Genomic DNA, 24,335 nt, shown 5'->3' with positions numbered 1-24,335 from the left:
AAATGTAATTGCTTTTTGTTTGTTCAAATCCTTTTTCATTCTGGAAAGCAGTCAGTCACATTGTGAGATAACTGTGTTTCATTTTTACTTTTTTTATTTATTCAAATATAAATATGTTTCAATGCACGACTTTATTTTTTGTTTCAGATGGTCTTATTATTGTTGGTGTCCATTCAGCGAAATTCCCAAATGAAAAAGTTCTGGATAACATTAAAAGTGCTGTTCTGAGGTATAATATTGTCCACCCTGTAGTAAATGATGCAGATGCAACACTGTGGCATGAACTAGAAGTGTCCTGCTGGCCAACTCTGGTCATTCTCGGGCCTCGTGGAAATATGCTGTTTTCGCTCGTTGGAGAGGGACACAGAGAGAAGTTGGTTTTATTTACTTCTATAACACTGAAATTCTACAAGGAGAGAGGACAAATCAAAGATAACAACATTGGAATAAAACTATACAGAGACTCCCTCCCACCTTCTCCCCTGCTGTTTCCTGGCAAAGTGACCGTAGATAATTCAGGAGAAAGGCTGGTAATAGCAGACACTGGACATCATAGGATTTTGGTTACTCAAAAAAATGGACAAATTCTACACACTATTGGAGGTAAGGGTATATAAGTTTATTATAGTAATTTTAGTTTAGGAGTAGAGTATGTTCACTGGGCTTACTAGGCTGATTCTTTTCTTAGAGGACCTAGCAGTTTATAAACACTGCCAGAAATCTTTTTTCTACTAAAAACACTTTTGCTGGATAAGGGGGGGATATAGCATAGTACCATCAATGGGAGACTCTGTTAATGCAACTGTTTGAGATGTCTGATTTTTTTTCTTTATTCCATTGACTAAGTTTTGTATTTTTTGATGTCCAATATGAATTACAAAAAATACATTTTGTATTCTTCTGAAAGAGTTACAAATGGGTTTAGATTTAAGTGATGTACGTCCACATCCAACAGCAAGGTAGGGAAAAGAAAAGAGACAATAATGCCTCCCTTTCCAATAGAAGAAATGACTGTTGAATTGTGGTGGTGGTGTTGTGTAGGGAGGTTTTTGGGGTGTGTGTTTTTTGGTTGGTGGTGTTGTTTTTTTAAATCAAAAGCATTCCTCCATAGGATCCCCTTCTGTTTTTTACAGGAGGAGAGAATTATATTAAGAACAGTGGCATTGCACTAGTACATAGGCACCTGAAAATGAAGTTGCCTTAGTGTATATGAAAAGGCCTGTGTTCTCACCAAAATTGAGGTTCAACATATAACAAGTTATGAAAATAGTGAAAGTTAATTATTTTAAATGTAGTTACATTTATTACAAAGTTTATATTAGTAACATTTCAGCTTTAAAAAACTCTTTAACTTTAAAATCTCCTTAACTGTTTTTGTAAAATTACTATCTGCTTTACAGTGCAAATCAAGAAAATGTAGTTGAATTTGGGCGCTCTTTGTATGCTTTACTCTTTCATAAATGAAACATTCAGACTTACTCTTTTTTTTTAATCTGTTACAGTGGTCAAAGTTACATCTTAAGGCACCAAGTACATAGTTGTTAGGACAGTCCATCTATGAGCAACCATAACAGACAGATGTAGGAAATGGTTGAATCACCAAATCATTGAAAACAACAGTTCATTTATGTCTCAGAATCAGGACCCGTATGCTGATGTGTCCTGTATTACTTAGTCTGGTATTGACTAAAGCCTGTCCCATGGCAGGATCCTGCAAACCGCATAAAAATACCTGTGGCACTGCTGTTTAAAGAAAGGAAGAAAATCTCTTGCTATTTGATGTAACAATGCATTGGATAGACAGTCTAATTATCCAGGTTAACCTGATAAAGGCATTAGTCTTAATACCCTTCTCCTGTGGGAAGTACAAACAGGATTTCTTATGACAAAAGTGAGAGAATTTGGTTTCTGTTTGATATGTGAGAGGAAGTCTCTGTTGACAAGGTACCCTTTAGTGTTCTGGGATAGTCATTAAACAGCAATTCAGAGGGAAGTGTCCTAACCTCTGAACTGGTACCCCTCCTTCCTGTGGCACTCTGTGCTATTCCCTTCCCTGGGGACGTGCACCCTCATGCTTACCAAGGGGAACTACTGGAATCTGACACACCAGCACCTCAGTGCTTCACATCTGCTAAGGTCTAAATTGTCTTCTGACAGTAGGTTGTATAAGTTTGTGTATTTCAGTGACTCAGTTAAATGATTCAGTGGGCAGAAAATAACGTAATGAAGTTGGTAATACAGTAATAAGTGTGGGCATGCATAAAGGTTGAAATTACTATATTTGCATCATAAATCATGATGCACACATAACTCATAAATCTAAATGTCTTCTGCTGACACATACTGCTAATGCACTTTAAATGTTAATCCCTCTGAAATACGATGCTTACCTTCCTACTGTTAATTCAGGTCACGTTCCTTTCTATTTCTTGATTGTTCTGTGCAGAAGACTGTCACTCCATCATTCTCACTGTTCTTTTGTGTAATTAGTTCCATGTCATCTTTTTCCTGATTAGCAAAAAATGCTGCTAATCAAATATTTGTTTCATTTGTGATTACACCAAAATCTAAACCACTGAAATGGAATTGAGCTTTGGAATTTAAAGTTTTTCCTGCTGGCTTGCTTTGATGTAGTCGGGAATAAAAAAAGATGTAGTTTTTTATTTCTATCTTCTGTTGTTGCTGTTGTCCTTTACTGCAAGGGAACAGGAGCTATTTAGACCCCTATTAAGACTTCTTTTTGGAAGATGAGCTTAAAGAAGCAGAGAACTTGTGGAGAATGAGTTCAAAACTTAATAGCATCAGGCCATTGTAATTACATAGAACAGCGACTAAAATGAGACTACACAAAATATTGATAATGTAAATTGTACAAGGTGCTGTGAAAGCATCTTAGAATATGTAATTCTCTTACAGGTTTAAATGTATGCACTTTATTTTTAAGGTTTTTTATCTAAAATTACTTTTGAGTCTGCTTTGTTTCATTTATAGGTCCAAACAGTGGAAGGAGAGATGGAAGATTTTCAGAGGCAGCTTTCAACTCACCACAAGGGATTGCTATTAAAAATAACGTTATTTATGTAGCTGATACAGAAAATCACCTAATTAGAAAGGTAAATTTTCCATAAGGAAATTGAAAATTTCATCTCTCATACCTTATTCTACTTACACAGTTGAAAATTTACACCAAATTAATTACTCTCCAAATACCCTCAAAATCAGGAAGGAAATATATCTTATATTGGCCCAATATCTTATAAATAAATGCTTTGTGCAGTTTGTTTTTTAAAGGGCCACATACACTTTTGTGCTTCCTTTCAAATAAGGATGATATGTGCTACTCATTCTAGCGTAACTGTTTTTTTTTTTTTTTTCCCCGTAGTGACTCCTACTTTCCTGTTATGAGAAACATCTATTCTTAGTACTAGAAGCAAAAATTGGTTTTGTTTCAATTCCATTAGTATCAGATTCTTATCTAAAGTTATTGTGCTACTATGGTTCAGTGAATACCTAAACTTTTGTTAGCTGTTTGGGTCTTTGAAGTACAGGTAACTGCTTTAATTTCAGAATTGTCTGCATGTGGATTTTTTTTGATTAAACACTTGCAAGGTTTTAGCATGTAAGAATGTTACTCTTCATACATATTGTCATTGTATCTTACATTTGGTTAGGTCGAATTTAGAATAATCAGAAGTTACGTTTGTTGAAGCAATATAATATTACCTTATTATTAAAAGTATTTTATGCATCTCAGAAGATCTTGTACTCAGATCTTCACCAATATGTCTGATTCATGATCAGAGGAGGTACATCCTTACTCAATTTGGGGTGCCTTTGTACTGTTAAGGTGCCTTTCTACTGTTAAGTAGGTTCATTCTGTGTTTCATTTCAAAGCACTGGTCCACAAACTCCCTGCACTGTATTCATTGTAGTTGGCTACCAGGTTTTATTCTGGAAAGGACCAAGGCTCCCTGTTGGTAAAGAAACATTGTTACTAAAAATGAGTAGATTGTTCCAGGTTCCTTATCTTACTAATATTCATCACCGTAGCCTGGTCACTGCAGGAAATTAAGTATTTCAGGTAGCAAAGACAGCACAGAAACATCTGAAGATCTGGATCGTACTGCTTCAGCATTTTTCATGATCATTAGCTGTTCCCTTTCATCTAAATGTGCCATGAGGGTATCTAAGAATTAAAGTAATACAGCAACTACAGGACGTGCTTTCAAATGTTTGTGCAGGCCATGGACCTTGCAAAAAGAATGCATTTACTGCTACAAAAGTTAGAAGATGCTATGCATGAAAGACTCCCTTTTTACATGATCATCACAATAAATTCATGAGAGGTATTGGAAGTCACTTAGAAAATAAGCAAAAGGGGAGGAAAAATAGAGGGATTTATGTTGCAGAAATGAAATAAAATAAAAACATTATTTTCTCCAGGGCATGAAATAAACTGCAAATATAATTTGCTTTGTACAGATTGTTGTATATAGAGATGGGAGATGCTGTTACAGTATCTGAATTTTTATGTCCTTTTCCTACAGAAGTTTAAAATAAAACATCCACATCCATTGTCCATCTGAGTGTTTCTCTAGAAAATTTTGGTGCTTTCTTCTAGAACTGCTGAGCAAACCTTGACAAAGCAGTGTTAATTTTTATTACGTGTGGAAGAGAATTCTAGGCATGTGGTTCTCCTGCTGCCTACTGCTTCCCCCTTTGCCCCCCCACATCGGCAAGCATTGTGGTAAAATTAATTATTTTCCTACGTAAAAAAATACCTGAAATTTGTTAGGATTTGTTTTTTATTTGTCAGCAAAAACTCTGTTTTTGACATCTAGCTCACATTATCTGTAACTTCAGTCAAGTTAAGGTTGTACGTTCAGTGTGTATAATTTTGCTTCTTGTAGATTGACCTGGAATTAGAGATGGTGACCACTGTAGCAGGCATTGGGATACAAGGTGTTGATAAGGAAGGTGGAGCAAAAGGAGAAGAACAGCCTATCAGCTCTCCGTGGGATGTGGTCTTCGGAAATTCAAGTATTGTATCAGTTGAGCTTTTAACATCTCATATTTACACATGCATGACTGCTTGCTAAATGTTTTCCTGTTTTGGTAATAATCTGAGATGTGAAAAAGTAAAGACTTACTTTACAACTGAGTCTAAAAAACAGTGGTTTCATTTGCAAGCTATAACTGCAGTTCTGCTTTGGATCCTGAAAAAATGTGAACTGTTACTTGATGTGAAGAAAAGTTCTTCTGTAGCAAGTTATATAGTTACTAGGTCCAAATACAGAAGGAAATTGTGATTGCTTTTGTTAAGCCAGTGCTTTATGCCAGGATCGCTTAAGAAGCAGTTACATTTTACAGGAAGTGGGCATTGTCTAGAAGTTCCTTGCCTTGACTATACAGACATGTCTGACCACTTGTAAATATTTGCGCTCAGGAAATAAAAATAATTTTAGTTGGGGACCTCTGTTTATTCCTGCTTAGGTAGTGTAAAATCATTAGACTCAAGATCATGATAGCGTCGATCAGATAGGAGAGGAATACCTCAGAAAAAGCCTTGCAAGCATCAGGGGGGTAAAAATCAAATCTTGGCATCATAGGATGCACGAATCAGCTTCTGAGAATTTAAGTAATTTTCTCTCCTGATTCATATAATACACACCTGAGCTTGACATCACATAACTGCCATGTTTTCAAGTGTTATTAACTGTGAGTTGATACTCTATTTTCTTATGTTTCCATTTCAATATAATTTAGAAGTTGCAGACGCCAGTTTCTTAACAATGACAGAACAATGCTTTAATGTGGTATAAAACCCTTAGGTCAGTATTGCAGGCATAAAAACTGACTTCCAATATTGGGATTTCTTGAATCTGCAGATGAATGGGTTGGGGAAGTAGCATGATTTAAGTCTGGTATCTTTAAATTAGAGGTGCTTCACAAGATTAGTAAATTAGAACATTTTACTGACCTGGCAACATTTGTTATAATCTTGGGTCAGTTACAAGGGAGGAAAACACACTCAAATTAAGTTTAAGGGAACATGAAGCTGGTTCATAAATGCTGATTATATAGAAGTCTTCTGGTACAAATACATTGTCAGTATAGACAGTGTACCACCAGCAGCCTTGACTACATCAATAAGCAACCAGCATCAGTTTTTAGATTTAACACTTCTAGTAACATGTCTTCTACAAAACAAAACAAAAAAGGGCACTTTTTTGAAAGGCTTTGTCAGTCACCCTTACAATCTGTGTTAAGCATATGGAATCCTACTTGCAAGAGAAAGGAGGAGTACCTGAAAGAGAATCTCACTGGATGTGGGTTGCTATTAATGAAGGCATGAGTTTTGCTGAGTTTATCTGATCTGATTTTCCTTTTGTGGAGCAGTAGACTGTTGTGTGACTAGATGGTATAGTTTTCAAAGTATCTTGAACCAGCAAGCTGATCTCCGTGTGATGTTACTGCAGAGCTGTTTCGCAGATCAGCAAAGGAGGAGACTAATAACTCATCAGTGCCTCAGAAACTTAAGCTCGTTAACAGAACTATTCAAAATATCCTATAATTTTACGTTTCATTTTTCATGATGCTTTCTTCTGTTTCTGCCAGGAGTTGAGTATCTGTTGATACTTCTTATTTTTGAGAGCTCTGCTTGTTAAATGTTAATTGATATGATTGTTATCAACATGAACATAGTAATCACTGAATTAGTCACCTGTAGAGGATTAGTCATCTGCACTGTTCAACACTGCTGAATTTTTATAAGCATTTACATAAAAATCACATCTTCTGAATGTATTTTGTTCAGACAGGTATAGACTTTTTTCATATTCAATTAGAACCTACCAGTCAGTTGTGTATTTAGATCTCTACAAAATATAATATAACCTGTCAGTTAAGAAGAGTTTAAATCAATTTAAATTCCTTCTTTGAGAGGGTAATAGGCCAAATAGCTAAAATTGGGGGGGAGGGTGTGATTTCAGTTTCTTTTTAAGATTTTTTTTTTAATATGGTTTTGTGTGAGTGAAGTAAGCTAGGAAAAACGTAAATTACTATAATAGTTATATAAAACTGTTTAGAAAACTATAACCAGAGACAGTTGTCAAAACGGAGGGTTATATCGAGTAGAATGCTAACAGGAGTCTGTTCCAGAGCATGAGGAACCAGAACCGTGTCTCGTAGTCTGCAGTGCATTTGTCTTACAGCATAGATACTGTCATGAGCTGCAGTGACGTCTTTAAGCTTGTTGCCAGACATCAAAATAGTTTGTCAACACTGCAGCAGAATTTGTCCAAGTTGTATTGTTAACTGCAAATTGCTTGAGCCTAGTAGGACCTTCTGTTACTATCCAGTATATCATAGGATGCATTTGTTATTCAGTAAATGCATGTGAAGCACAGTTTTGTAGGAAATCTTCACTGTCCTGGGCAGAGACCCAGCCTTCTGTTGGTGGTTCTCAGTGTGCTGTTCTACAAGCAGATATCCTGTTGTCAGTGTATTAAAACTGGTATGCCAGCGTCTATTTACACATTTGGATGGATGAAGTAATTGATAAGGGTTTCAAAAATTGCTTTTGTTTTCATCCACACAGCAGTGCCCATTTTTTACATATGCTTATGTTTATCTCTGTGCAAGTTGCAGGAGGTAATGTACTCTTCAGCAGCTTAGGTTCATTATTACAAAATTCATAAGTTTACTTCTGCGTTAACTGATGTGGCATATGGGAAATAACATCATACTTTCCCATTTTCCTTAGATCTGTGTAGCTTAAACTGTGTACAAGAGGCATTTTTTCTTTTCAGAAGATAGATTTATGGATTTTATAGTTTTTAAACAAGTGATGCTTCTGTGAGTTTCCTTTCAATGTCCAAAGCCATGGTATCCAGAACATGAAAGGGGGAAAAAAAGAAGTTTAAATGTTTAAGCTGTTTATGTGCTACACTAGATAGTATTGAACAGCTTATGCTGACCTTTCTCAAAGTCTCAAAGGGAGACTTTTTTTTAAAAAAAAAAAAAAAAAAAAATCCCTATCGCTTTTATTTCTTGAGTTTACTCCTACATACAGTTTAGGGTATGTATTGATCAATTAAAAGACTTCAGTGTTTGCATTTTAAAACTCCAATGTATAGTTTGTTGTGAAATTAAAAATATTGAGGAAAAAAGTTTATGAGGGTGCAGATAAGTTAATATTCAGAACAGATACTACTAAGTAGCATGCTTTTAAGCATCCTCATAGTATTTCCATGAGATAATAGGTTGTTGTTTCCCCATTTTATACCGATGCTGAAGTCCGAGGCAAAGAGATTAAGTGACTGTGAAATACCATTTAAAAGAAAGTTGGCAGAAATGTCTCTCTTTAAGGTAGGGGAGTTAATGGAGACAAAACACATGCTAGGATTCAGGCAGACAGTATTCTTCCTTGTCATCTTTTTTATTTCTTTAGTTGTGGCCACTGAGCTTGTGTTTTACCCTCCCCCTTTAAAATTCTTGAATGAACTCCATGGATTAAATTCTGGCTTTGTTGAAGTTGGTGCTGAAATTTGCATTGACATAGATTGTGCAGGAAATACAGGGGAGGGCCAGCAGCTTAAAAATGCATTATTAAATTACCATCTGCTTTTTTAGCTTTCTCTGTTGTCCCCTTCTATTTTTATTCAGTGGGTGTTGAAAGCAAGTGATACTTAAATGCACAGTTGATCTGAGCGTGAAATGTTCTTGATAGCTGCATTCTTGCCGGAAGGAACAGGATAATGACCTGTGCTTGGTGACATAACTGTGTGTTTCACACTCCAAAATCTGGTCTTAAACTGCATGATTGTAATCTATTCATAGAAACTCCCAAGTACTGTATTGATCATGCTTTCAGTAAACTAGTTGGAAGTTTTTACATCAATTTAGGTTTTACATAGATATTATTTAAATGAAAGTACAGTACCTTATCATACTGGTACAATTTTTATAGCCCTTAAAAGGCAAAAGTATGTAAGATTTTTTTTTTCTCTCCGTGTTTCTGCTAGAGGATTATTTAGTACCACTGCATTCCAGAGGAAACGCTTTTTTTCTGAATTACTCATGGTGATTCTTCCCTAATTTTACAGAAAAAATAAAGCAATAATCACTTCAGCAATAAGTAATTAGCACTTCCTGGGTGAGCTCAGACCAGGAATGACACATGTGAACTGTTTATGTCTGAACTGTCTGTATGTGCCTCATTCTGGCATTGAGGCTCTAGCCTTCACTGTCCTGTGAAAGGAATTTTCCTTGGTAATAACTTAAAATAAGAGAGCTGCTTTTGTGATCATCAGGGATTAATTAGGAATCATTTTTCTGGACAACTCAAAATTTGAATTACTCTAAACATATGTTGCATATGTGATATGACTGCATGATGTATCAATGTAGATTTACTTGGAATGCAAAAGGCATTTTCATCTCTTTATAGCAGTTTTCTATGGAAAGTACAAACTCAAAGATACCCCATTCAGCTTTGGGCTTCATCTGCCATCATACAAGCTTAATTGCACAGAAAATTGTGTTAGAGACATCATTGACATGAAACAGCATTGTCTGTTTTCTCTTGAACTAGATCCCAAATTTACTTGTAAACGGTAGTTATTTTTATTTAAAATATTTGAAATTTCAAAGACAAAGTAACTTCTTCATTAAAGACAAGGCTGAAATAAAGTGGAAGACTTACAGAGTTTCATTCCTATGTAAGACCTGTTTGAAGAGGAAAAGTCTTTTGAGAAATACGACATTAAGAAGTTACAGTGAAGAACTGCAGTGAAGCAGGTCATTACCCAGTCTTGCTTTTGGAGGACTTCTGAAGCACACCATTTTCTTCTATATATTGTCTGAGTGGGTCAACCAGCTTCATACTGTTGGCAGAATCACAGAGAGGGACAAATAGATTTAACTGAAGGTTTCATATGTCCTAATATGATTTATGTATGGTTTCTGTCACCCTGAAGCAGCTTTCATTTTTTTCCTGCTTCTAAACTGGGATTTATTTTTTTTTCCTTTAAACATTTGAGAGAAAACCAAGGAGGGATAAACAGTAGCTTTTTGTGCGATCAGCCCAACAGACTTTATCTCTACAGGAACCCAGTTAAACTGTTGACTGAATGCTCTGATTCTGTATTCCAAGCCAAAACTAAGAGATTAAGGAGTTTATGGTATTGCTGAATAATAATAGCAACAAAGCTTACTAATATTTCACATATTCACTATAGAAACAGGTCAAGAAATTAGATATTTACATTAGTATTTTAGTATAAACATGCCTTTGAAAGAAACATACAAAGACTAAAGTCTTAACATAAGGGTGTGATGGGAGTTGTGACTGAATATCCAACAGTAATCCCACACAATTCAGTTTGACAGACTAATTTTCTAGTAAATTGGACTTCTCTACATCTTAACAAAATGGATGATGATGATGATGATGACTTTCTGCAGTAAAAAGAAGCATTTGGATTAGCAGAGTTAACAGGTGTCAAATTTAGTAACATTCTGTAGGCTGTAACTTGAAATGCCCTCTATAAAAAATTATTATATTTGTACCTGGAATGATGATTTCTCATTCTCTTTGTTCCACAGTCTGTAGTCTTGTTCTGTGAATTAAATGTATGCTCATGATGAAGTTAAAACTACAAATCGGATTTCTAAATACTAGTTCAGGTATCAGGTACTGTTTTTAATGCAAAATTCCAGATGCAGAGCTGCTGAAAATAAACATCTCTGACAAATCTTACAGAGTCTTTGTCAGACATGCTGGGGTCAGAATGAGACACAGTTTTTAACTGTTCTCATTTGATGCTGTAAGTGCTTTCGAATATGGAATGTGGGTGTTGGGGGTCAGGGGAGACTGCGGTGCTGAAGTACCCTCAAGTATATGCATTTGCTATGCTTAAATAGGAATGAATAAAAAGCATAACTAGACTTAGCTTTTTCTGTAGTTATAGTGATGTGTCCCAACACTAAATAATCTAAATTAGTTCTTTCATGTTGACAAATGCTATCACTTCTACTTTGGATTTTTTTTGAAGTATTTACTGCCATTACAGTCAGAAGGCCTGAGTTAGAAAACTTGGGAAAAAAAAGAGAAAGTATTTCATTATAGTCATCATTTTTAGGTCACTATTATCTCCTATGGTATGACATCCCCTTGGTATCTATGTCCAAAGATTGCCTTTGATGAGAGGGCAGGTATGTCAACTAAGGAGGAAAATTCCAGAAGCATTTTGTTTCATAAAGGGTTATGCTGTTTGCATGATGCAACACTATGTGAAAGAGTGCCAGGTAGCACAGGAAAAAAAAGAAGAAAATTAATTTTTACTCCTCTGAAAAGGATTATGTGTACTTGTAACAGTCCAGACTTACGGTGCTAAAGCATTCCTTTGGGGCTTTGCTATCTCTGTCTCACTGAAGAACAACGATTCTCTAGTTGTTCTGTCAGTCAAATTTGGATTTAATTTGCTAAACTTCCACTGATTTAAGTGAAGACGAGACTTGCGTTCATGTGTGCACATAGGCAGCATGCCTATCTCTCACGAGAGGGCGTGTTGTATAGCCCTTTTTGCCTCTCGTGTTTTTGCAGAGGATGAGTGTACCAACAGACTTCTTCCCTGTTTTTTTTTTAAAGATAAAATTAGTAGACAAGAATAATATTTTCAAACTTCAATCTATTTAGAAAATGTTAGTGGTGCCAGCCACAAAATGTAACTTTGATTCCCAGGCTTTTAATTCCCAGACTGGAAGTAAGCATGCAGTCCCCAGACAGGGAAGCTGGAAGTGTGGGTAGTCCTGGAATGGAATCTCTTCAAACAGATACTGCTTTTGACTGGTACGGAATAAAGTCTTTTCAGTGCGTTCAGGCTGCCTCACAGTTAATGGTCAGCAGTATTACTGAACTGTTTAAAGTTCTGTATGTGTACAAACAGGACTGTGCATTCTTAAAACGCAGATACATAGCAGAGGCAGATTCAGGAACTGAATCATCGTATAGTAATGGAAGTATCGTATAATATGGAATGCCAGTGCATTCAGAGCTCTACTTCATTATTAGTGAATCTTTATAACATAAGTATATCACATTTGCAAGCCATACTTCGCTTTGATACAGGCAGCACTAAAGATAAGACAGCACATACCCTAATAAGGAGAAACTACACTGGATTTTTAAAACAGCTCAAGATAGGTTGGAATGTGGTGCTTAATTGAATAAATGTAAAAGAATTGCTTTGTTCTTTTATGTTGTTTTATAATAAATTCTTTAAAAATAAATTATTTCCATTCAAGGATGATAAGGAGTTATGATAATGATGGCATTACCATAATTTTACCATGCTGGTTCTCCCTGGCCCCATTCTCCTGTGAGAACAGTACAAGGATGACAATGGTGACATGTCCTCAAACTGTTTTACCTCAATGAAGAGCTTTTTCTGTCTTTTGTTTCAGAACATAAAGCATTAAACTTGGTAGTTTCAGGACCACTGTGTGATAAAATACCTTAGCTGTGCAACTATAGACATTGTTTTTACTTTTCTGGTTTTGTATAAATTTTTTTATTAAAGTTCTGACATGTTTTCCACAATTCAGTATGCTTGTGCTGTTTCCATGCATGCATCCATTCTCTTTGTTCTAATTGCCATCCATTTATGATGGTTATAGAGCTCTTATTTATTTTTCCTGCCTTGTTCTCTAGTTGAAGAAAGGCTCTTCTCTCTATTGACCTTACATATTCAGTAAAATTTGAAATTAATATTGATACTTTTTTCCCTGTGTTGCATATTTGATAAGCCTTTCAGTGTGCAGAATTAGAGTAAGAACCTTTTCAATTTTTCAAGGTATAACTGTCACAAGGGAGTTTTCAGTGGGTGGAATTAGAGCATTGGATAGATGAAGAATGGAATAGATTTTTCTAAAGTGCTCAGTTTTAGCCTTACTCCTTAATTTCATTGGTGAATGAAGTGAATATTAAATAATTAACAAAGCACTTTTTGAGATCCCTCAGAATGAACTGCACAGCATAGCAAGATAATCTGAATTGACCAGTGATTTTAGCATTGTTCATTCTGGGGTACTCAGAATAGTAGCATCTGAAAAGTGCAAGATATGCATCAGGGAAACATAAAGTCCTCAAGTTGCAAATATGCTATATAGGAAGTAGTGAAGTGAATTCATAGGCAATTTTCTCAATTTAAATCTCTTAGAAGCAAGCTCTAATCAAAGGTGATTCTGTAGGGGGTTTTTGTTGTTGTTGTTGTTTTTTATTGGGGTGGTTTTGGCATTGCCAGTACTTCGGGAACATCTCTAGTGACTCATAAAACATGTGTTTTCCGACTCATTTTGCAAGCCTTCCTTCTCAGCAAAAAGCTTTTAGGTGCTCTGGAAGTTTCACTTTTACTCTTGGAGCTCTAGTTTGCATCAAAACATGGAGCCACACGGAGGTGCAGGAGAGAGTCAGCAGAGTTCCTTTGATTGCAGTCTTGGAAACTTGTGCCTTGATCCAAGAACAGAAAAGGCTGAAAATAAACTGCATTAAAATCATACCAGTAATACTCTGAAGAGCGCTCACAGTATGAGGAAATTGATTCTGGAAACAGAAGGATGCTTTCCCCCCCACTTGCAGTGTGTAATGTAAGAAAGGTTTAGGATTAGAAGAACAACAGCAGCATCTCAGTTGGGGGAATAGTGGTAACTTCATTTTAGGAAGATTGATTTGGACTAACTTCTCAGATTTAAAATACTTGCAAGTATTTTGTATAGAATTGCTTTTATTTTGAAACTAAAAGGGGGGGGGGGGGGAAGATATCCATTGGATTGTTTGAAGAAACAACTATGAGATGTTAGTGTTTTGCGAATGCATAGGTTCATGCAAATAAAAAGTTTCTGTGAGCAATTTGAAGGTATTTTTCTGCTGACTGGCTAATAGTTATTCCAATACCTGATATGTTCATTTAGAAAAACATTTTAACGTTGTCTCTGACTAGATGGGACAGTTGTATACAATATGTATAGACTAGTACAGCGTTAGAAAGATAATAGTGTCCTTATTTTAATGTAGTTTTCAAGTGTCAACTTTCTGTTCCTTAAGTTTTTCAGAAAAGGCTAAGATAAGTAAATTGCTTTTGGTTTTGGGTTTTTTTTTTTTAATTGTCTTTCACTGCTTGTCTTCATGAGTTCTTTCTTATGCTGTAATGTGGTATGTTTAAAGCTATAGGGCACTTATATGTTTTTCCCTTTCCATTTGTATCACTTTGTGAAGTATTATCTGGGCAAGCTTTGTGTAATTTTATAGATTTGGATTGGTTAATAGCAGTGTTATACTTTGAGATTACACATTTGTGATACCACACGTACATGTACATAGGGAGTACAACTTGGAAACTGGATGGTTAGTGCAGGGGGAAATTAGTAACTGCCCACATCACATCTAATCTTTGAATAAACAGCAGTTGTTGCTCTCCAGAGCGTAAATCTACATGACACCCAAGCATCAGTTACCCTTATCTTAAAAACATTATGTACCGTGTACATAATGTAACAGAGGTACTGCCATTATTATTTCTCTCAAAACCTATACACAATTGCCAGTAGTTTTTTGGAATATCTAATTTTGTCACTAGCTTAGTAAAAAAACACCACCACCACCCCCCCCAAAAAAAAAATGCTTAGCAAAGAGATGTACGTATTTGTTGGCCAGTATGAATCCAAAAATAACAGGTGAAACATGGGCCCAATACGAAGTGTTGCAAAGAGCAAATCCCATTTGAAGTATTGCCTTTACTAGGTAGGGATATTAAAAACACAATTTTCATATCCTTGGAAGAGTACAGAAGAAAAATAGCAGAGTTCTTGGTAGATGAAAGGCATTCTCTCTCTCCTGTTTCTCTGGTTTTTGGTTTGGCTTTTTTTTTTTTTTTACCCCGTGGCAGAAGGTGAGCTGGAGTAGGGGGGATGGCAGGGTTGGTTTGTTGATTTCTTTGTTTTATAAAACGTTCCCCAAGATTGGTTTTTTTCATCTGTTTTTATACATCCATTTTTAAAAGTTTCAGGGACCCAGGAAGATGATGTTTTATGGATAGCAATGGCAGGCACTCATCAGGTATGGGCACTGATGTTGGAAGGTGGAAAACTACCAAAGGGAAGGTAAGCAGCTGTAATAAGAGACATATGAAATTGCTGTTTGTCTTGATAAACAGCATTCATACCCCGAAGAGAGAGATAATCAAATTACACTAAAAATAATTTTTCTCAAGCTGTACTTAGCTTTAAGTTTGCTGCTTCTGTTCAGACTTAAAAGGCGTGTGTCCTTTAAAGTCTGCCTGCTTTTTCCCACACCGTTAGATGAAATGAAATAGGCTACTTTCGCTATAAAACTATGACTTGGTAGGGTACATTTGTATAATTGAATATTACTTTTCATTGCATTTGCTGAATTATCTAGTGATGAATGATAAACTGAGGTGAAATAAAAGTTAGCACAAAGGCATTGAATAATTCCTTGTGCTGCAGTACAGTTGGTTTTGTAACTCACAAGTGCTTGTCCTGTAGCTTCTGTTTATGTATAATGTCTGAAGTATTTCAAACTTATTCTTGAACTTGGGTACTGTTTTCCTTTAGTGATTTAAAGAAAGGAGTCTGCCTTCGATTCGCTGGGAGTGGAAATGAAGAGAACAGAAACAATGCATACCCGCATAAGGCAGGCTTTGCACAGCCTTCAGGTCTCTCTCTGGCTTCTGAGGAACCATGGAACTGCCTTTTTGTAGCGGATAGCGAGAGCAGCACTGTGCGAACCATCTCTCTGAAAGATGGAGCAGTGAAGCACCTTGTAGGAGGAGAGAGAGATCCACTGGTAATCACTTCAAACTTCCCCACACTGCCCTACTAATATTCCTCAAGCCTGACCTGGAGGAACCACTTTTGGGGTGAGAGGGTAAATCAGTTTCCGTGGCCATCAATTTCTTAACTTCACTGCTTGGAATGCAAATGTATGCCGGTTGTGACACGCAGGTTGTAGTGCAAATTGTTGCTCCTCAGATAACAAATTACTTCACTTATTTTTAAAATAGCCAGCTTGATTCAGCATTGTGTGGTCATTAAAGCCATCTGGATTCATATTGATAACGTAAATGTGAGAGTTTCCATTTCCATGGTTAGCATCCACACTTCCCAGTTTTCAGTATCCTTTTTTTGAATTTGTCTGTCTTTTTTTTTTTTTTAAGCCAGTGAATTTCCATTTAGTTACAATCATTTAAATTCCTGTCAACATTGAATAATCAAATATATTAATTAAAAAAAATACTTTTGCAGAATTTGTTTGCCTTTGGTGATGTAGATGGAGCGGGCATAAATGCAAAGCTGCAGCATCCCTTAGGAGTAACATGGGACAAGAAAAGAAAACTACTCTATGTGGCAGATTCCTATAATCATAAGGTAAGCATATAGTAGCTTGTTATATACAGGCTTTGCAATTTTTACTACTACGAAGGATTATTTTAGGAACATACAAAGGTTGTGCTTGGTTCGGTTAAGCTGAGGAAACAAATGATGTGAGTTCCTTTGTGGGTTCTTTTTCTTTCCTTCCTTCCCTTATGGGTCCTTCTCTTTACCATTGTTTTGCTGTCACATGCTGCTGTGTTGTTATGATGGTCCCTTGGGGAAGGTTTAAGTTACAGTTCAGACTAAAGACCCTTTCCTTGTATCTTCCCGAAAATACTGAACTAGAGCAAAAGAGCTAGGAGCGCTTAGTCAGGAATACTGCAGGTTTGATAAAACTGGGAGAACAAGAGGACTTGCTTCTCCCTTTAAAAAGCCACCCAAGTTTTGAGAAGTATTGTGGGTTGACTCCATGGAACTCTGAGATAGGAGAGGTGGTTTTGCGTGATTGTTCTTATGTGATGTTGTATAAACTTTCATGTCTAGAAGGCTCTTTACTGTACATTGATTAAATGCATTAAAAGAAAAGTAATTTGTTTTAATTTGAAGAATAAAGTGTATAACGCTAAATGCTTGTTGAAATTTATGTGGCAAATGAAATTTTGTTTTGGGTATTGTATAAAACATTATAAACTTTTTTGCTATTACTTTAAGAAAAAAAAACCTCATCTATTTTTAGAGAAAAAAAGATATAGAAGTTAGCCTGCCTGTTTTGTTATGCTCTCACCATTTTGCAAATGTTTCCAGAAAGGCAACAAACATTAGAAAAACAAGCCATTCAGCATACTTTTATACCAGGGGGGTAGGTGCCTTCGAAATTGCGAAAGAGAACACTGAATGAAGACCAAAGGAAGAAGTAAAGTCCAGCAGGGAATGGCGGGGAGGGGAGATGAGAGGTGTCATTTGCTAAAGTATGCTAACTTAGCTTCTAGGATACATACTTGGTAGCTAAGGTACTCAAAGTTAGTGCTGGCTTCTGAAAATGTGGGGCATAAGATAATGCAGAACTTGTAAATCCTGATGGGCTTTTTCAGAGAAGTTTTTTTTGTGTCTGTCTTTATCTTAGATTAAGGTTGTAGATCCCAAGATGAAGAACTGTGCTACCCTGGCAGGCACAGGAGAAGCAAGCGATGTTATTGGTTCCAGCTTTACACAGTCAACTTTTAATGAACCGGGAGGTTTGTGTGTTGAAGAAAATGGCCGCTTGATGTATGTTGCAGACACAAATAATCATCAGATTAAAGTACTGGATTTGGACACAAAAATTCTTTCCATGGCAAGTAATACTCATTAAACAGGCTGATAGTGGTATTTCTTGATATAAATTACTATTACAGACTTTGGCAAGTGGTATAAAGATCATATAGCTAATAAACTTTTTTGGTACAGTAGCTATATTCACAGAATGATTTGTGGTGATCTGGCAAATAAACGTTGCCTGTTAGCACAGTTGTTGAAAGCCTTAGTCTTTGGAAAGGCAACTTCTGTATGAAAGCAGAAAGTGATGATCCTCTAGAAAAGAACAGTACAGAAACATGAGTTATTAAAAAATACAGCCCAGTTTTTCAGTATGACAAGCATTTCATGAGAACTTGCCAACTCCCTCTGTAACAAGTGGAAGTTGAAGTTGTTTACGAAGTCCTGTAATTAAGCCGTAAGACATGATTTTGGGAGGTCAGCGACTTAAAGCAGGATACATAGCGGGCTTCCAAGTTGTCAAATCAAAACCACTGTCATAATTGAGCACTGCTGTATTTGCTTATAAACATGAAGGCAAAACAAATTGGTGCTCCTGTCCATCTTACAATGGCACTATGTCTTAATGTTTTCATATGTATATGACATAATGGTCCAGCTGTCGTATGTTTCTTGCATTTAATAGTACACGATATTAACGTGTGTTTAAATTTTCATATTTTATAATATGTTGGTGGCTTTTCTGGGAAATTATCCTTTACTTTACTGTGCAATCTGCATGGCTAAAATCTTGGATTTTATTACTGAAGCATGTGGTTTACCACCAGATTGAAGAAAATACCTATAAATTTTATTTAAAGTAAAAATATAATGCAACTGTTAAAATTTTAAATTAAAGGATACTCTAAGTAGTGGATACTCTAAAGTAGTTGTGAATTTTATGATTTTAATAGTAAATATTATTTTTATTTGGATTAATCAGTTTTAGCTTTTTAATTTAAAAAAAGAATTTTGACCTTCCCTTTTTCTTTGTCACTGTAGTATTGTTGCACTGTGTCAGAAAGTTTTACTCCAACAGCCGTATTATCATGTATTAGTTTTCCTAGTCCGTGTCAGCTTTTAAACTGTGATTGTATTGTGAAAACCTATTTGCTTTCAGTACAAATAAAAATAAATATTTCGTTTGATTTCTACTGATAGTTGCCTATCCTGAGTCCAGAAGCATGCGATGTTCCAGATAACCTGCCTGTGCAAAAGGATAAAATAACAAACCTTCCAAAACTGCCTAAATCTGCACCAAACATTCAACTTCCTTCACTAGCTGTAGCTCCTGGCCAGACAATTCAGTTTTTATTAAAGTTGACTCTTCCTCCAGATTCAAAACTGAATGAAGAAGCACCCAATTCCTGGTTTATCACAGCAGAAGGTAAAGTGCCTGTGTTGTTTTATCAGTTCAACAGGAGTAGTTAAGATACAAAGTGGGTTATATCATGACGTGCCTGTAATACAAGGGATCTCGGTCTGATGAATCAAAATGTCCCTCGCAGTCCTGTCTTCCCATTTGACCTTGTGATGCAATACATGTTATTTAGAGTTGATACATTTAACGTTTGGAGTGGGAAGGTTAAAAAAACCCACCTGATAGGCTGCTTTTTGCTTGAATTAATACATGCTGCATTATTATTTTTTTTTTTTTTTACTTTCTTGGAACAAGCTGCCAGTGAGGGCTTGCAAAGGGTACTGATCCCAGGACAGACAGGCTTTTTGCTCCTTAGATGCTTGCCCTCTCCTCTGTCTCTATGAACAGCTTATCCCAGCCCTACCATCTGTTTCTAGGAGAAAGCTCACCATGAACCTGAAGCATATTCCTGGAAGAGACTCCGTTTTTTTTTGCTTTTGTCTCTTCCAAAAAGTATTTGAGGTGCACTTATACCTAACTATTTTGAACCTACTTTGTTATGATTCATATTTGCACATTTCTGCTTGAATATTTCTATAATAAGGTACACTTTCTTATGTAAGAGGTAAATTATGGTATGTCAAGGAAGCAGAAATGATTGGCCTTTCTTGCAAGTTCTTTTGCTGACTTCCTGTGTGGCCTTGCACAACTCTTTCAGTCACTATGTACCTTGGTTACTGTGAAATGGGAATATTATTATTATAGTGGAATAATGGAAATATTACTTCATGTTGTGGCAGTTTTCTGAGCCTAAATTAACCTCTCTCAACTCTTAAGTATTCTAAAAGAGCACATGGAACAAGTTCATATGGCGTGCGACTGGAGTGGTTTAATTCTAGCCATTGTTGCCATCCTTATGCTGGCAATTACTATGTCCGTAACATGACTGGTAGAATAGATCGTGTGAGTGTTCCCTAAAATTCTTTTCAGTACAAAAATAGCAAGGTTATCTGAAATGCCTTCTTGCACAGGATGACCATTAGTGGGTGTTTGGAGACAGTGCTTTCCAGTGGTCTAGCTGTACCCAAAAGGGAGAATCTATCTGTGCCCTTGGAAGTACTATATGAAAGCCAATATACAAAATAACCCAATTTGTTTTCACAATTCTTTGTGTATTGAAACAGTTTTGTCTGGTTATTGAATTACTCAGGTGTGACTCTTTGCTTTAAGTTTAATACATTTATGCTCTAGGAGAAAATTTCTTATCTCACTGGAATGTCAATACTTCTAAAAAGTATCCTACAGTAGGTGCTGTGTGCCTAAGTAAAACCATAAACGAGTGTTCTTGAAGGTGAAGGGAGGACACTTAGCATTCAGACTCTGTGAGAAATTTCTGAACTTTATAAACACGTTTTCTGTCAGACTCTAGGCACCCTAAAGTAAGTCATGCATGGTACAGAGAACTGTTACCTCTTGGAGGAAGTGAACAAGATACCCACTAAGGCAGTAGAGAGCAGAGGAAAGCTTAACTGGCTGTTTAATGAGTTGCTGAACAGTTTTAAAAAAAAGAAGAGCCTAGAGCATCATTTTCTTTAGTTTCTGTGTCAAGTTTTTGACGTTGAAATTGCATCATTTGCACCTTCAGTAGATTTTTTGAAAGCAATAGAGAGAACATTTCTATTTCAGTTATGTTCATTTAGTTGTTGCACTGCATTGAAAAACATTTATTTTTAGAAATGCTGCTAGATTTTAAAATTCTACTAATTTTTAGTAATTGTTCGCTGGCTGAATTTGCATGCCATACTGGCTTTTACAATGATAAATACTTGTTAATAGTTATCCCTCCTTGTAGATGCAGTTAAACTGATCTGAAAGTAAACATCCCATCTTTTGACTCGTCTTTTGTTGGCCAGCTTTCAAAGTGTCCGTGTGGTAACTTAATTAAATCGATCGCTTTTAAAAGCAGTCAACAAATACTGTACAGGCACTGCAATTTGTTTATATGCTTCATGATTTAAAGTAGTTTCTCATCCCAGTTTGTGCTTTTGAAGTACAGATAGACTATTTCCAGGAGAGTCGTCACACTCCAAATATTGTTGAAGTAAAGATATATGTGATAGCTTCGAGGGTTAGTAAAATTGGAGAATGTAAGCAACCTAAACTCAACAAGTCATTTCAAGCTCATAAATTCTAGAGCCAACTTTTAGGTATTTTCTGAAAAATGCCAAAAAGAGCACTTCATCCATCTCACTTACAGTAAAATACAGAATACAATGCAATGAGCTAGGTACATTTATTGTACAGTTCATTTTTCAGTTCATATACTCTTAAATATTTAAATAAATGTGAAACTCAAGTTCTGTTGTAACACTCAACCTCAACATCGCTAAGTTGCAGTAACGTGCTTGTAAAACCAACGCTTCTGTTTGGAAATGCCATAATTTACCTGCAGTTTTATGCATTTATGGCAGATATTTTACCTGGAGTATTAGACTTCTAATACAAATGTATAGCAGCCCGTTAATTTAAGGAGTTTTGCTTGCATATCTCAGAATAAATTTTAATATCCTCTTATAGGACAAATTGCAGATCCATTGCATTTAAATAAGATGTACTGTATATATCTATAGTTCTGAAGCAAAGCTATGGATCTCTCAACCTTTAAATGACTGCTAAAGAAGCATTTGTAAATTTCTTTTCCTTTTTTTTTTTTTTTTTTTTGTGTCCATGACTGAAAAAATCAGGAAGGAAATTTCCCCTAATGTTGCATATGGAAAGAAAGTCCATGTTGTCCTATAGGTAAAATTAGTGTTTTCTGTAGGTTTCAGACATAGTGTTAAATATCCTAATGATAAAACTTGTTCTTCTTTTACAGATAATATCTGGTTGCTTCAAGGACAGTGTCTGTCTGGAGAAATAAAGGATGTTTCCTGTCAAACTATCATTCCCTTTCAGTTACCCAGGAGCCATATGTCAGCTGAAGCTATCCTGGCTGTCAAAGCGTGCCTCTACTATTGCAGCAAAGGTAGCAGTGCCTGTATGATGAAAGGAATCTCATTCAGTCAGCCTTTGCAAATAGCTAGTACAAACCAAGGCAGCTTGACTCAGGTTGAACTGATGCACACGTTTTTAACCAACTAACCCAAAGCCAGCTAATTTCATACTTTATTTTACTACCCACCTGTATTTTACTGTAGGAGAAAAACTTTTCTCCGTTGTTCATTTTCCTGGAGCTTATGACAAAGCTAAGAAATAATATACTTAGTAAAATGAAGTTTTCCTACAGCTTAACATGAAAATTTATCATCACAACCTCATTTCTTTTCATTGCAGTAGCAGTGATAATATTGTAATACTCTAGACTGTTGCCAATTGTGAATATATTGGATGTATGCCATTCTAAGCAATGAGCAACAATTTTTAGAGTCCTTTTGAAAGAGCTGGTGTTACTTTGTGATGTTACTGTAAGAAGTTCTTTGCACTGTACATACTGCTAGAATAGTTAGATCATTTTGGACTAACAGTTACAAATTCCTTTTGTGCCCTTACTAAATTTTAATAGAATGTCAAAACGAATAGTTTCTTTCTCTAGGCTGTAAAAGAAGTATCTTGCTTATTTTTCTGTAATGGCATTTATGACACATGTATTTTGAAAATACATCTTAAAGTAGGTGCAGCTCTAATTTTATGCAAACTGAGTGTTTTGCTTAACTAGATATGACCGCCTAATATGAAGAGCATAGTTTCATGGAAAAATTTCTGTGAAAGGAAGTGTTCAAGTTCCTACAGCAGAATTTCATGCTGATTTCTAACAAAGAATGTGCCTCTCTAATCTGTATACATATGAAGAAAAAAATACCACGAAACCATGCTGGATTTTTTCTGATACATACCAATTTACATTTTACATTAAGTGGTAGATAATGATTGAATATCTAAACTGCAAAAATTAAATGCAACCATTTCAAGCAGGGTGAATCACTTTCCTACTTTTATGATTTCTCTGTAAAGACTTGTCTGAAGACTTCTGTCTTGCAAATACATAATATTAAGAAAAATATTATACACTTGAAGTCTGATTCAGAGTCTTTTGAAGTCACTGTTAGTCCCCCAATTTGTAATAGTGGCCATGAACCAGAACTATATATTTAATAATGGATTATTTGCATTCATGTTTAGAGGTTTTGAGCTTTTGCTAGAAAACTGGTAACCTAATCTTTGAGTAAAGTGCTTTAAAACTGTATTACAAAACTCTGCCTTTGGAGGTTAGGTGTTTTGCAAGTAAAATTCCTTTATTTTTATATAGTCTTTTCTAAAACACTCACCATTGTTCCTGACACCTGTCAATAAATCCCCAGTATGATTTGTTGTTGCTCTTTCTTACTTAAAGGCTGACTGAAATGTTGGTCATGAACCCGAGAAGCTTTTGTTTTAAGGGAACCATATGGACTGGTGTGGTTTTTCCTTCCATTGAAATGCCAGTCTATCTGCAAGTTCTCTGTAGTACCAGAAATGGTTATTATCTCACCTGTCAGCAAGGCAGGGGCTGAACTATTATTTTTCTTGTGTTTGTTTTTTAAGCAACTTTTCTAATTCAGTATTTCAGCTGCTTTTGGTAAGCCTCTCAATTCTCACATGCCATTTTGAAGAAGGACAAAGCTTTGCTACTTTGTTCGCACATTGTAAATGCTATTGGAAGGATGTTGGTAAAGAAACTGATTTGGGCATTTATCATTTTTTACACTTTAGTACAACTCACTCTTTTAGAATTTTTTTTGTTTGTTTAACTTTGGATAGTAGCCAGGAAACCTTAGATCAGCTTCCAGCTAGCCCACAAATTTTCTGTTGCTTACTGAAGAAAACAAGCATTAATTTCAGAAGTTCAGAATAACGAACCAAACTCTTACAGTTATCCTGAACGTATAATTCAGCAGATGGATTTTTTTCTCTCATTTTCACCTAGAATGACATTGTATTTGTCTATTTCAGTTGGATGAGATCATAAAATTCCAGTATTCAAAAAAAAAAAGTCAACAAATCTGTTTTCTTATTGACACTTTTTAATTAATGTATTGCTATAGGGGACAGACTGTGTATTCCTAACTTTATTTAACTTTAGTGTGTAATGTTTAAATATAGTATTGTAGATATGTTTTCTATCTAAATGTACACATGTGAATGTGTGCTTAAGTGTCATATCCTTTTTGTTTTCAAGTTTCAACTTCTAGTCACTGTATTTAGACACACTCAGAACCACTATAAGCTTATTGGGAAAGGGTGGTAGTAG

At 35.7% G+C, this 24,335-nt stretch overlaps 1 protein-coding gene across 1 annotated transcript in view; it reads left to right on the top strand.

Annotated features, from left to right (window-relative positions):
- The window catches only part of NHLRC2 (NHL repeat containing 2), a 32,910-nt gene extending 9,561 nt beyond the window's left edge, over positions 1-23,349 (top strand). Inside the window, exons 3-11 of the mRNA XM_009325938.1 lie at positions 148-603; positions 2,992-3,113; positions 4,911-5,040; positions 15,063-15,162; positions 15,637-15,868; positions 16,327-16,449; positions 17,519-17,728; positions 18,850-19,075; positions 21,924-23,349. Coding sequence (XP_009324213.1) covers positions 148-603; positions 2,992-3,113; positions 4,911-5,040; positions 15,063-15,162; positions 15,637-15,868; positions 16,327-16,449; positions 17,519-17,728; positions 18,850-19,075; positions 21,924-22,189 — 1,865 coding nt within the window. The 3' untranslated portion in view covers positions 22,190-23,349. The remainder of the gene's footprint in view (positions 1-147; positions 604-2,991; positions 3,114-4,910; positions 5,041-15,062; positions 15,163-15,636; positions 15,869-16,326; positions 16,450-17,518; positions 17,729-18,849; positions 19,076-21,923) is intronic.
- The last annotated feature ends 986 nt before the right edge of the window (positions 23,350-24,335 follow it).

This window comes from Pygoscelis adeliae, unplaced genomic scaffold (genome assembly GCF_000699105.1).
Source record: "Pygoscelis adeliae isolate BGI_AS28 unplaced genomic scaffold, ASM69910v1 Scaffold4, whole genome shotgun sequence".
Lineage (NCBI taxonomy): Eukaryota > Metazoa > Chordata > Aves > Sphenisciformes > Spheniscidae > Pygoscelis > Pygoscelis adeliae.
This window is presented reverse-complemented; position numbering and strand designations above follow the sequence as displayed.